Raw genomic sequence first — 13,818 nt, 5'->3', positions numbered from 1 at the left:
AGAATCGGTAGCGGAAATTTTGAGTAGTTTGCAGAATTGGCAAATGCCACCTCTGACTGGCCCCGCCCCCATCTGTTCTCTGCCTCCCGAGTCCCAGCTGATTGGCTGGGTCTTCTTTTGTTGCCCTAAAACAGAAGAACAGAGCTGGAAAGCAGGTTAGTGGGGTGGGGAGGAAATGGGGATTTTGCAGTATCCTTCCCCTGCCACGCCCACCAAGCCACGCCCACAGAACCAGTAGTAAAAAAAATTTGAATCTCACCACTGTTCTTGATGCATGCCTCTTCATTAGTACATATCTAAAGTTTGAAGAAATGTGTGCTGGGAGAAAGCCATGGCTTCACTTTATTAAAAAATATCATTGTAAAATATTCTGTTGCTTCAAATCATTCGCTGGAAAACTAATTCACTGAGAATTGGTGACAAGGGAAAAGAATATTAAAATAGAGTGAACAATGATCCTAAACGCCCAACAGAATGAGGAATAAAACATGGCTAAGATATCATTTTTATCATAATATTTGGGGACTACTGGCCCAGAGCAGCTCTCCAGTATTGTTTAAGATAGTCATATCATTGCTTTCAATCTTTGCAGCCAGTGAATTTGGATTTCTGCAGGCCAGGTTTAGTACTCCTAAACAATATAAATTGAATAGATAAATCCATTCTTAAATTATTCAGAGCCCTTCGCTTATATCAGGTCAAAAGTTCAAATTAAGATAAACTTTTTTTTTTTGTAAATTTTATTTGAGTTTTCACAAAGAGAAAAAAAAATACAAATAAAACATCTTTTTTGAAAGTAGCGTAATCCCAGGTTACATTTCTTCGTACAGACACAAATTCAGGTTCATGCTCATTTTTATATTCTATTCCATATCTTATTACTATTTTACATTTTCTGCATAGCTTCTCCCCTCTTTTAATTTTCTCAAATTAAGATAAACATTTTAAGCAACATGTTTAGAACCTATATATATATACACCGGTATATATTTAGAAGAAAAAAGAAACAGCCATATATGCTTCAGTGTGGATTGGAAATCAGCCCTGTCTTCCTACATGGGATTTCTGGGAAAGGCTTCCTGGCCTCAAGAACTAACAAATTTCAGTTTAAGGGTAGGCTATGAGCATGCAGGAAATAATAAACTTATGCTTTTTAATGAGATTTGAACCAGAAACTTCCTGTCTCTCCACATTCATTGATACATGATACCAGGGGTTGGCATCTGTGGCCCCTTACAACTTGTGAAATTCAACTCCCAAAATACCTGGCCCAGGAATTCTGGGAGTTGAAGTCCACAGATCATAAAGGGGCCATAATTGCCCACTCCTGCATTATACAGTCATAGGAAACTATTTTTCCCCAGTTCAGACTAATTGGCCCTAAATTGTTTGCTGTAATTGGCAGGAACTCTGGGGTGCATGGCAGAAATCATTTCCTCCTGCCTGGCCTTTTTAAATAGAAATATCAAGGATAGGAAGTGACGCTTTCTAAGCGCAAGAATTAAGTTCTCTACTGCAAAGAACAGTGCTTTTAAAAGATGTCTAGGTGTCTCTGTTCCCTCTTTATAAAACTTAGCAGGTGAATAGGGAGCCTGGAGTCAGGACTTTTATGCCTATAGGCACGCTGTACAAACCCAGAAATAAATATTCTGGGTGCAAAATTTAGCATTTGAAGGATGTCAATACTTAATTGGATGTCCGTCCGTCCCCAAAAAATATCCAAGGGTATTATCTTAGATAAGCAATAAATCTAAGGGGCTGCCACAAAGATGAGAGGGTCAATCTATTCTCCAAAACACCTAAAAGCAGGCCAAGAATCAATGGATGGAAACTAGTCAAGGAGAGAACCAACCTAGAACTAAGGATCAATTTCCTAACAATGAGAACAATTAACCTCCAGAAGTTGTGGGTGCTTCATCACTGGAGGTTTTGAAGAAAAGATTGGACAACCATTTGTCTGAAATGATACAAGGTTTCCTGCCTAAGAAGGTGGTTGGACTAGAAGACCTCCAAGGTCCCTTCCAACTCTGATATTCTGTTAAAGTCATGATCTTTTTGCATACATGCAATATTTTAGAAAGCAATTCTTTCAAACAATTCAATTTCAAACAGAGGAAAAATGTTTAATGTCCTCCAATAATCCTTTTTTCCCCCTCTATAAATGAACCCCATTTTATTAAGTACACATAAATGACAGAATTTAGCTTTTTGCAAAGCATAATTTTGAATATTGTACTCCTCCTTGCTTATTCCTGCTTTATTTAGTTAGTAGAACATACAGTACATTCCATCCTTATTTACTTAGAATATCACAGAGCTTCTGTGCTATTTAGGTAGATTCTGAATTAATATATGGACTCAGGGTATAAATTTTCTGCTATAATGTGTGGTGTGTGTGTGTGTGCATACGTGTGTGCGCGTGCACATATGTATATACACAGTCTGATAAAGTAAAAGCAATACTTAGATGTATATTAAAATATAATGGTCATGTAACAATATAAAAAGGGAATTTTAGAATTTATATAAAATGTGGTGATTTGATAGCCAAAAAAGTTGTAATATAAAAAAAAAAATGCCTTTTATCTGAAGGTAGATGCCGCTACAGGAGGGGAACCTGATTGGTTTTTCTAGCTTAAAGAATAAGTTCTATATATAAAAAAAGGTCACTGCAGAAAAATCTATTCTGTGTCCTTTCTAGTTTGTCAACAAGGCAGACTGAATTATAGGCTAAATTCCTGTAACCGTAGAACTGTAACTCCTAAGATTAAAAAGAAAAAAGAACTATAGATAAAGTATATATTCGTAGAGGACTAGACTGTCTCTACCAATTTTGCACACAGCGTTCTCCTGGGAGGAAGCATACAAGAGAAAAAGTTCTGCAAGAAATGATTGGTGGACATTTCTCTTGAGCATTTGCAGTTTCAGTATTGTGTTATATACTCTCCTAGGTACAAAGCACAAGACTATCCTGGAAGCGCGCAGTGGACTGGGGCCTATCAAAGCGTATCCACGTCTTAGTCCCACAACTGGAGGGGAACCAGGCAACCAAGACCCCAGTGCTCAGGAGAGAACCTTCCACTGTGAAATCTGCAATGTCAAAGTTAACTCGGAGGTCCAGCTCAAACAGGTGTGAAATGCAGTCATGACACCTTGTCGGAACTTCTTACCAGAAGAGAATTCCCCTTTTTTTTTTAGGAAGAACGTGGTGGTTCAGTGGCTAAGACGCTGAGCTTGTTGATCAGAAAAGTCAGCGGTTTGGCAGGTCGAATCCCTAGCGCCGCAAAATGGAGTGAGCTCCCGCTACTTGTCTCAGCTTCTGTCAACCTAGCAGTTTGAAAGCAAGTAAAAAAAAATGCAAGTAGAAAAATAGGGACCACTTTATTGGAAAGGTAACAGCATTCCGTGTGCCTTTGGTGTTTAGTCATGACCACGGAGACATCTTCAGACTGCGCTGGCTCTTCAGCTTTGTAACAGAGATAAACACCACTCCCTAGAGCCGGATACGACTCGCACATATGTGCGAAGGGAACCTTTACCTAAGGAAGAACAGTTGGTGGAACTCAACAGGGATGTAATTTATAGTAAAGCTTCAGCCCTAAAAATGTTTTCTTACTTTTGTTAAGGCTCATTTTTTTTAAAAAAAAGTGCCATGTGAAAGGAGGCGATGTCTCTGAACATAAGTACACGCAGTATATTTCTCTCCCTACTAAAAAACAGGTAGTCCTTGACTTACGATCACAATGGAGCCCAAAATTTCCATTGCTGAGCCAGACAGTTGTTCAGAGAGTTTTGCCCCGTTTTACAACCTTCCTTGCCACAGTTGTTAAGTGAACCACTGCAGTTATTAAGTTAGTAACACGGTTGTTAAGTGAATCTGGCTTCCTCTTGGACTTGCTTGTCAGGAGTTCGCAAAAGCTGATACCCTGACCACAGGACACATAAATATGAGCCAGTTGCCAGGCATCCGAATTCTGATCATGGGGCCATGGAGGACACTGCAAAAAGTGAAAAATAGTCCTAAGTCACTTTTTTCAGTGCTGTTGTAACTTTGAGCGGTCTCTAAATAACAGTTGTAAGTCGAGAACTGCCTATAATGGTAGTCGTCCCTCACATTCCTGGGATTCAGAAGATGGGAGATTTCGTGTCAAAGTTCATAGCTTCCGATTTTGACTCTCAAGATCAGGATTTGATTTTGGTAATAGAATAAGCATTCATTAACTCTAATCATGAGGGTCCTATGATGTTCTTGCTCAGGCCCTGCTTATTAAATGCAAATTGACCTAGATTGCTCTTCTATTGGTATGGAAGATGGGAGGACCTGCTGGAATTGCCCTGGAATTACCTGATTGAGCCCATTTCTGCACTTGTGAGCTACTCCTGCCTAGGACTATGGGCTGCTATTGGGGGGGATAGGGGTCCGGAATAGGACATACATGTGCTCCTATCCATGGCCTCTCTCATAAACCTGTCCTCAAAGAAGCCTTAAAACTACAAATTTTACCACCCAAAGGATTTCTCATGAACATGAATCTGAGTTCATGTAAAGATATGTGAGAAAGACCTTGGAAGATAGCAAACAGATGCTGCCTAGGTAGCAATCAGATAAAATGCAGCGTAGCCCACAAATGCATAGTGGGTGGAGCAAAAGGCCAAGAAGGGACCCTTCTTAAGTTCTCAGGCTGTAAAGGAGAGGATGAAAGAGTTGAACTTTCACACAGGCAAAATTCTATTAATGTAGCTTTATAGTACAGTAGAATTAGTTTACTTGGCCACTGTGTTTCTTGGCTGGTCTATACTGATGATAGTTCGTCAGCCTTTTGTACATGGCAGGATTGGCAACATCCAGTGAGGGAATCGGGATTCTTTACTTGTCAATTAGCTTGATAGCTCTTCCTTCCTCTTTGGTTTTCTAGCATATTTCCAGCCGGCGGCACCGGGATGGAGTTGCTGGAAAGCCTAATCCCTTGTTGAGTCGGCACAAGAAGCAGCGTGGCATGGCAGAGCTGCCAGTGAGTACATAACGGGCATTTTCCAATATGAACTGTGGTACTGTTCTTTAATAGACCAGAATAATTGGCACCTCTTTAATCAGACAACCAAACTGAATCTCTCTCTCTCTCTCTTTTTTCTTTTTCTCTTTGTCTCCGCAGGGCTCCCTGGCCTTTTCCAAGGAGCTTCCCAAGTCCCTGGCAGCTGGATTGCTACCAAATCCCCTGGCTGTAGCAGCTGCCTTAGCAGCAGCAGCTTCCACGCCCCTGACGCTGCGGCCAGCCCCAACGCCACCCCTGCTGCAGGGCCCACCTCTGACACACCCACTCCTGCGCCCGGCTCCGGGGCCCATCCGAACTGCACATGGACCCATCCTCTTCTCACCATACTGATGCTGCCCTTCCACTCACCTGCCTGCCACAATCCCGGGACTCCTGGCTCCACCAGAACCATACCGCCCTCCCCCCCTGGTAACTAGCAACCAGTCCCGGCAATCTCACAAGGCACCCAGGCCCATTGAAGGGAGCATTTTACTCTTCCTCCCCGTCCTTTTTTCTTGGTGACAGGAAATGGAATCGTTTTTCTGAGAAGAGGAAGGGGAGAAGCCCACCCTTCTGCATCCCCACACATCGGGCGTGCCTGCTCTCCACCCTCTCGGGATCTCAGCCAAATCTGCACAAGTGCTGGGCTCCCGCAGGGGGCTGGATGGGGGTGGGGCGCGTGCTACTTGGGGTGTGCCTGTGCGTGCATGTGCGTGTCGGTCTCATCTTCCGAGGTACGAAAGGTTGGGGAGTGGAAGTGCCTCCCCAGGACTCTGTGGCGCGTTGGCAAGGGAGGCAGTTCTGGTACCTCAGGGACTGATCAGCAAGCAATTCTCCTTCATCCCAGAGCTAAGGGGGCGGTTGCCCCCCTTACTCATACAAGCCATTGTCCACTTGCACTGAGAAGTGGGGGGGGGTGTATATGTGTGTGCGGGACAGAAGACGGGGCCTCCTGAAAGAGTCCCTACTGCAATAATGCTGGCCAGCACCTCCATGTACATATCCCCTAAGGTCCCTCCCTGTCAGCACCCCCCCCATCCCCCTCCACCGTGCTGGCCCCTCTCCTTACTGCGCTTCCATGCAACGGGGCTCCCCTTGGGCTCCTCACCACGGCACCTCAAATAAGAGACTGGCAGAGCAAGTACTGTGCCCCGTTTTTCCATGTCCTCCAGTTCCTCTTGCGCTGAGCAGCAGCAACAGGCAGACCCAGCCCTCGTTCGTCCATGTTTTCTCCCAATCTGCAGAACTTTCTGTCCTGTAAGCGAAGAAAAACACGAGGAGGCCCCATCGGCTTGCCTGAAAATGACATGTTGGCTAAGAGAGCGAGAGCATCGGGGTTGGGGGGGGGACGGCTGGCATCTCCTCCTGCCCGTAGACCATCCTTTGGGTTAACTGTGCTGTTGCCACGGTAATGTGACCTCTCCCCCTTCCCTCGCCTTCCCTTTGCTATTTCTACAGAGTTGGGGCCCCCACCTCTCCCCAGTTGAACGGGGACGCTAGCCAAGAGGCCAGGTTGTTCTTTTCCTGGGGGATTAAGCGGCCCCCACACCTCCAGCCAGCCCCACCCCACAGCACATAGAATTCCAGATGCTTGTAAATCCCTTGGCAGGCACCCCAGTTGGTGCCTCTTGAGAGATGGCCTGTGCTGTAGGGTGTGTACCGTAGAAGCGTGGGCCCTTCGGGTTTGGAAGAACAATCAAAAGGTCGGGTCCTTTCTTTCCTCCGGCAAACTTGTACACACAGAAACAGACATTGGCCGGTTCCCATTCTGTCAAGCGGAAGAAGGCCCAGCTCGAAACAAAACACTGTAGGGAAGGAGGGAGGGAGACCTTCTTCCATGTTGCGGCCCTGCTATTCTTCCCTGCCTCTCTCCAAACGGTGACTGACATTCCGAGCCATAGAGACACCAGCATGGAAGGGGAACAGGACCCACCTTCCCCCGACTGGCATGACCCACGGGGCAACCCCCTGCCCCCCCCCCTCCTTCCGCAGATGCCCTCCGCTCCTCTGAGTCTGACCCTTGTCCACCGTTTGTCCGACCATGCTAGACTCTCGCCCTCTCTTTCTTGCTGACACCAAGGACTGTCTGCTTTGCCCCCAACATAGCACCTTTTCTCCCTCCCTCCCTTGCTCCTTGATAACAATAAAATAAATGATAAGGCTCATTTATGCCTGCGCTCGGTCTGTCTTCCTGTCTGTCAGGGACTGGGGAAGCCATGATTTCAGGCTGGGATCATCCATCCTAATAAAATTACTATGGACTTCCTTCCTCCACACTCAGGGCCCAAAGTTCAGTGGGGAAAGGAACAGAGGAGCCTCCAACAGAATCATAAAATAACGGAGTTGGAAGGGACCTTGGAGGTCATCTAATCCAACCCCCTGCTTGAGCAGGAGAGTCTATTCCAAATATTAGCTCCTATTACCTAGGATCGAACCCACAGCCTCCTGGATTGTGAGGCGAGAGCTCCAAATACAGGTAGTCCTTGAATTACAACAGGGGTGTCAAAATGGCGGCCCGTGGGCCAGATGCATCATGCGTAGGCCACACCCACCCCAGCTCTGCAAAGAAATGCCACATGATATTGCGAGTTTGCCACCCGTGACTTGTTTAGTGACCATTCAAAATTACAACATCATTACAACTGTGACCTATGATCCTTTTTCACACAACTCATGCAGCAACCCCATGATCATAGGTTCAAAATTTGGATGCTTGGCCACTGGCTCATATTGATGATGGTTGCAGTGTCCCAGGGTCACATGATCCCCTTTTGCGACCTTCTGATGTGCAAAGTCAATGGGGAAGCCGGATTCACTTTACAACCGTGTTACTAACTTAACAAGTGCAGTGATTCACTTAACGACTATGGCAAGAAAGGTCACAAAATGGGGTAAAATTCACTTAAGGACTGCCTCGCTTAGCAACAAAAATCTGGGGCTCAACTGCGGTCATAAGTCGAGGGCTACTGTAGCATAAAGCCCTGGGTTTGGTTTGTTGCAATGAATTGCTGCCTTTTGTACTTTTCTGGCCCAACAGGTAAGTCTATTCTACTTTTGTTTTTGTTTTGGGAGGGGGGGACAGTCTTTAGGGGTACAGCTGCAGGCAGGCCCAGTGTGACCCTGAGAATTGCCTCCCTTGGAGAAAGGAGAGGAACATTTAGCGGGGGGAAGGCTTTCTTCCTTCAGCCTCAGCTCTTATTTGCCAATTTGTGACTCTCCCAGCAAGGAAAAAGGGCAACTTATTTAGCTTGGAAAGCTGCAAACTTGTTGATCTGTTCAGCTGAACAGCTTTTATGGCTGCTATCACCAAATCTGAGAACTCCAGGGTAGAAACCAAGAAACCATATTTTTTGGGGGGGACGGACGGACAGGACGGGGGGACGGGGAGGGGGACAAAAGGAAAACTGAAAGCAAGCATTCTCCTAGCTCATTTCATTCTGAATTATATTAATGCTATTCACATCCTGGCATGTGTCAAGCAGCCTCGATACTTGAAACATTGCCGTTTTAAGTGGTGCGCTTCGCTGATCTGTAACATGCCTCCATTAAAGCTATAATGTTGAAATGGCCCCCAGGGAAATTTAATAGATTTCTCAGTGGACATAGAATGCCTCCCGAGGCAAGATAAGGCAAGTTTTGAAGCACTTTGGTGGGAATCTCATTGTCATCCACTGAGTTTAACTTTAAACCACTGTGACTTGCACATGCCTTCCAAATCTGAGCCAGGCTATCATCTACTACTTGTTCATACTCATCTCAGTATTTCTTGTACTAGTAGTGGGTAGTGACTCTGCCTCAAAAAAGTAGATAAAAGATATGCCTATGGTTTTAATTCTATCTTGGAGGGGAGGGAGGGAGGGGAGGAAGGAAGGAAGGAAGGATGGATTAGAGAGGGTCCTGTTCATGCGACTTCAACGGCATTTCTCCGATAAGTTCTTGGTCTCCTGGCTGCTCCAGTGTCCTTTATTCATGCAGTGTGCTGTGCTGACTCCTGCCAATAGGGGGCAGAAGAGCACACTGATGTATGAGGAATCAAATTGCCTTGGGAAGGGATATGTACCTCAATTAGCCATGAGTCAGAGAATCCTTACAAGTGATCTCGCCATTCATGATTACAAAGATCTGAAAAATGATCAAGGCTGACTTTGATCCCAAATCAAAGGGACGGTCTGAGAATAGGATTGCTAACTTGGAAACTCTCCGTATAGTTTTGAACTCGGAAGGGGTTGGATTGATAAGAAGCCCAAGGGATTCTTGAGGCAGATGGGCAGGAGTTATTAGAAACTTTTGTTGTTGCTTTCCAACACTGAACCTTCATACCATGGACCCAAAAGTCTCAAGATCATGTATAAAAATAAACTGGTAGTCCTTGTTTAATAACTGCCTCAAATAATTTCTATTCGCAAATATGATGATAATGAAAAATCATTTCCCAATCAATGCAGCATTGAGGACAATAAAAGCCTTCAGTGAGAAACTGATTAACTGGTCCGGTCAGTTTCAGGCAGTAGCTGCCAGCCAGGGGAAGGTTCTAGTTAACTAATTAATGTCACTGACTTGAGTTTGTTAACTTGCAATTAGCCTGTGCCTCGGAGAAAAGCAGCTCAGACAGAGACAACTTGCTTAAGCAATCTCTCCATTCTGCAAAGGGGTAAAGAAAGAAGGAAAAACAGGCCAAGGCATAGAATACTGTTGAATGTTATCTGAATGAGGTGGCAGCAACTCTTGCTCTTCGCAGCATCTCTCTCACATATTCACTTAGCAACAATTTCAACCGAGTCATCAGAATCAATTGCCATCGCTAAACGAGGATTATCTATAGCTACACAACAAGACTTTTGGTCAATCAAAACTATTGGGAAGATTCCCTGAAAATGGTTGTGCAATTCAGGCATTCTGGTTCTTAATTCCAAAGGGTTAGAGATGCTGGCATCCACAGGTGGCAAAGGATACACGGAACACGAGGCACAAACTGTGATTTGGGTTCGATGGTATCATTCAGTTTTAAGTTACCTTTTTGTGAGATTATGTCATGATGTGCCATTATTTTGATATCATGAGGTGTTATAGACACCTGGGACCAGTTGGCTGTTAATGTTCATAAGGTTACATGTGAGATACTTGATACCTCAGCACACAAGCAGAAGTCCCCAAAGCATGGGAAATCAATGGGACTCCGCATACTTTTCCAGCAAGGATACCAGATGTGAAATTCCTCTGAGTAGTTTTATCATCCCATAGGAGTATTTTAAGAATGAAAAAATAAATACAAGTTATAATGAAGATATATTTTTCCCCCAATGTGGATTTTTAGACGTGTGTTCAAGAGTTTATTGTTTTCCCATGTCTCTCCATCCACAGTAGTGTATCCATTGCAGAGAAGCAACAGGTCTAACAGCCATGTTTGGTTCTGTCCCATTTCCTGGCAAAAAATTGGAGATACCATACCTGGGCTGCCAAAATCCAAATAACAATGAAATGAAAACAGTGTTTTCTGTAGTTTTTTTTTCTGCCATCTAGTACTATTGGGATTTTTGAAAGCCAGGTAGAATAGCCATAGTGATGGGACATGTCTAAGGCCTGCTGTCATTAAAAAACCATGATATTATTACTTACTATTTTCCTTTAAAATATATTGATTCAGCATTATATCCTCAGTTTGCTAACATTTCCCAACAGGAAGGAGTGACTGTGAGTTTATTATCTAAGAAAGTAAACTGACTAGAGTATCTTTGGAATAGTAAGAGGTAATCCTGGCCTTTTTCTGTCCCCTCCCATGTGCTTACCCCATAAAATTATGTATTTTATATTCGTTTATGTTTCCTATTTCTCAACTGCCCATTCCTTAAAGAGATGATTTTCCTGCTGAGAATTTTGGGCAAGTTATCCCATAACTGTACATCTTACCCCCTTTTCCCAAAACCACTGCCTACAATTTCCTTGACAGAATTCTGAGCTGACCAAACAAAAATGCTTTTAAAAGTTGCCAAGTTATAACTCTAGATGGTATTTCTGGACACCTGCCTATGTATAGTTAAATTACACACACATATACACCCTTTGTGTATTTTCCAAGTTACTAGCCTAGCCTGGCCCTGATGCTGATCATGGCAGCAATCCCCCCGCTTCACAGTACTCTGGATCACAAAGGAACTAATTTAATTCTCTTTTTCCAAATATCTCAGCCAATTCAGAGAGGCAGCCTTCACCCAAGTCACATTTGTTTTATTTATCTACTCGAGTTTCTATACCATTTCAACCGTATGTTACAAAACTTTTGCTTTATTTGCTTGCAGTCTGGAAATTTTTAAACAATGTGGTTCCAAAATGACATTTTTGAATTAGGCAGAGGTCCATGTCATTGCTTTATTGTGGAATCTTTCAACTTTCTTTTCTCTGACATCACTTTTGAATATGCCATAGTCCTGGCACGAATGTTGATTACATACCTTTAACATGAAACTTGTAAGCTCTCCCAGATGTCTACATGTAGTAAAATAAGACATCAGTGCACTGTCATGGGTGTACATGGTATAGTCAGCCTATACATACAGCTTATACAAATTTTTAAAAAGTGATTCAAGCTGCTTTGGAACATGCAAACAGAGCAATTTTTTAGCCAGTCACTTTTAGTCTTCTGCACAAAGTCAAAAGCAGATGCAGTGGTTTTAAGGAGTCTTTTGAAAGATGTGGCTGTTTTAATGACTTGTTGCCATAAACCAGCTGTTCTAAAGAATTGTTCAGCTATCCATCCCTTGTGTTTTGAAGGTCTTCTTTTTAATCATTTCTGAAGCATGTACATAATGTGTATGTGTGCAAAAACTATGGGATGTGTTTGCAAAAAAGGCTGCCTTAAGTCTTACTGGATAAGCAACAGACAAAAATGATGCCATGCCCATACTAAGTATATTCCCTTACATTCTTCTTCATATAAAGCCATTTGGTTTTCAGAAACTAGTGACAAAGCGTTTGTGAGCAGAAATTATGTAATGATGTTGGTGCGGTTGTATGTGCAGAATAACAGAATAGGCCATATAATGTGAACATCGATGATTTGATAAATAGATTCATAAATAGAATAGAAAAGACACTTGTTATCGCTATGGGCAGAAGGACAATGCCGTGGTCAAGATGACAAGGCAGAAATCAACACTGGCTGATGATTTTATTTATCATCATGAAGTGGATTACTTAAATGGACTCACTACTAGTGACTGTCCAACATTACATGTAAAAACATTAGGTTTTTATGGCTACAGGGCTTCTAAAGTCATGTTCAAAACATTTTGCTTCATGAAAGGCATTCTTTGTTTCCTATTGATGTCACTTTTGCTAGTCCATTTTTGAGCATTGATACAGGGATTGTGCATATTACAGTTACATAGGAATCCAGTGACATCATCCAGAACTACGTTTTAACAATACAGTATGAGAGGCTGAAGTCAAGAACAGAAAAAAACTTGGGTTGGTGGCAAGGGTTGCCTGCTAATTTCCCTCAGAATTATCCCTCAAATATATAATAGTTCATTTCTGAACGATGGACTCTTTTTTTTTTCTTCTTCTCAAAGATGCCAAAGGTTTAGGAAATTGAGCCTTAATGCTTTTTATTCTTGTCTATATTAGCTAAAGCCTGAAAGTCACTTTACTAGAGGCAAAATGGAATTATCACCAGGAACTCTGTTATCTCTATCCACAGATTAGGAAATGGTACGTAGGCATTTCCATGTAAAAGATAGACCTTTCATCTGACATAGCTTGAAGTACATCCTCATTTTAAAGGAAAGGTAACTCAAAGGCAATAATTGCCTTTTTTGGCAGCTCCATGGAACAAATCCGATGGCTGTGGGACTACATAATGTTTCTCGAGATCTTAGCTGCTCAGGTACATTTTTCAGCTGGAGAAAACTGACAAATTCTGACCAGGTATAAAACAACTTTCTACATTTAGGATTTAAATCAGGGATGGAATTGAAGAGCTCAAGCTACCCTAAAGGTTACATTAACCCGTAACTAAAACCTGGCAGGTTGTCTTACATCACCAAATGACACATATAACGAATAATACAAATTTACATATATGTATAAACTTTAGTCATTTTTAATACACTTATTCCTTTCTTTTTTCAATCAGTGGTAAAACTCTCTCAAATTTTGTAGTAATCAGGTTCAGTCTTATTTTTTTAATTCTTGAGTTACTTTGTCCATTTCGGCACATGTCCAAATTTTCCTAATTATTTCCATCTCGTCTGGCATTTCATTACCTTTCCATCTTTGGGCAAAGGCTAACCTCACAGCAGTAGTGACATGGACTATGAAGTATGTTACATCTTTATTGTATTCTTTTTCATAGGACCTTATGTTCCTACCAAGGCTACATCTTAACAAAACAGAAACCTAGACCTTTCCCATGGCAATCTCAACACCAAAAAGAAAACCACTGTGGCTCACTTGAGTTCCAGTGAGAGTCGGGCCGTCTGGTCCTAAACATAAACTGAGTACTGGGGTTCTGTCAAACAAGTTATCCCATTGTTCATCTCCCATTGAGTGGGATTGCATGGCCTTGTCAGCTCTCTAAATGATATTGTGATCTATTCTTTCTGGCCCCAGGTCATAACAATGCTTGCAGGGAAAATATCCTCCCCAATTCATCTTTACTTGATTTAATACTTGGTACCTAAACCAGAATCCAGCACCTTCGAGTATCCATGCAGCTTCACCTTAAAAAAAAACAGAGAGGTATTCCATGTTATACTATAGCAGGTGTATTTCTAACCTTCTAAGATTA

General features: G+C 42.8%; 1 protein-coding gene across 10 annotated transcripts in view; it reads left to right on the top strand.

The window, feature by feature from the left end:
• ZNF385A (zinc finger protein 385A) overlaps positions 1-7,198 on the top strand; it is a 178,050-nt gene extending 170,852 nt beyond the window's left edge. For all 10 annotated transcript variants that reach the window (XM_026677256.2, XM_087956431.1, XM_026677255.2 and 7 more), the window contains 3 exons: positions 2,952-3,130; positions 4,917-5,012; positions 5,154-7,198. In XM_026677256.2, the coding sequence (XP_026533041.1) occupies positions 2,952-3,130; positions 4,917-5,012; positions 5,154-5,384 (506 nt within the window). In that variant the 3' untranslated portion in view covers positions 5,385-7,198. The remainder of the gene's footprint in view (positions 1-2,951; positions 3,131-4,916; positions 5,013-5,153) is intronic.
• Positions 7,199-13,818: the final 6,620 nt, after the last annotated feature.

This window comes from Notechis scutatus, chromosome 2 (genome assembly GCF_049901735.1).
Source record: "Notechis scutatus isolate UNSWTSFEM ecotype Mainland chromosome 2, rNotScu1.2, whole genome shotgun sequence".
NCBI classification, from domain to species: Eukaryota; Metazoa; Chordata; class Lepidosauria; order Squamata; family Elapidae; genus Notechis; species Notechis scutatus.
The sequence above is the reverse complement of the archived record's forward strand: the minus strand, read 5'-3'. Positions and strand labels throughout refer to the sequence as shown.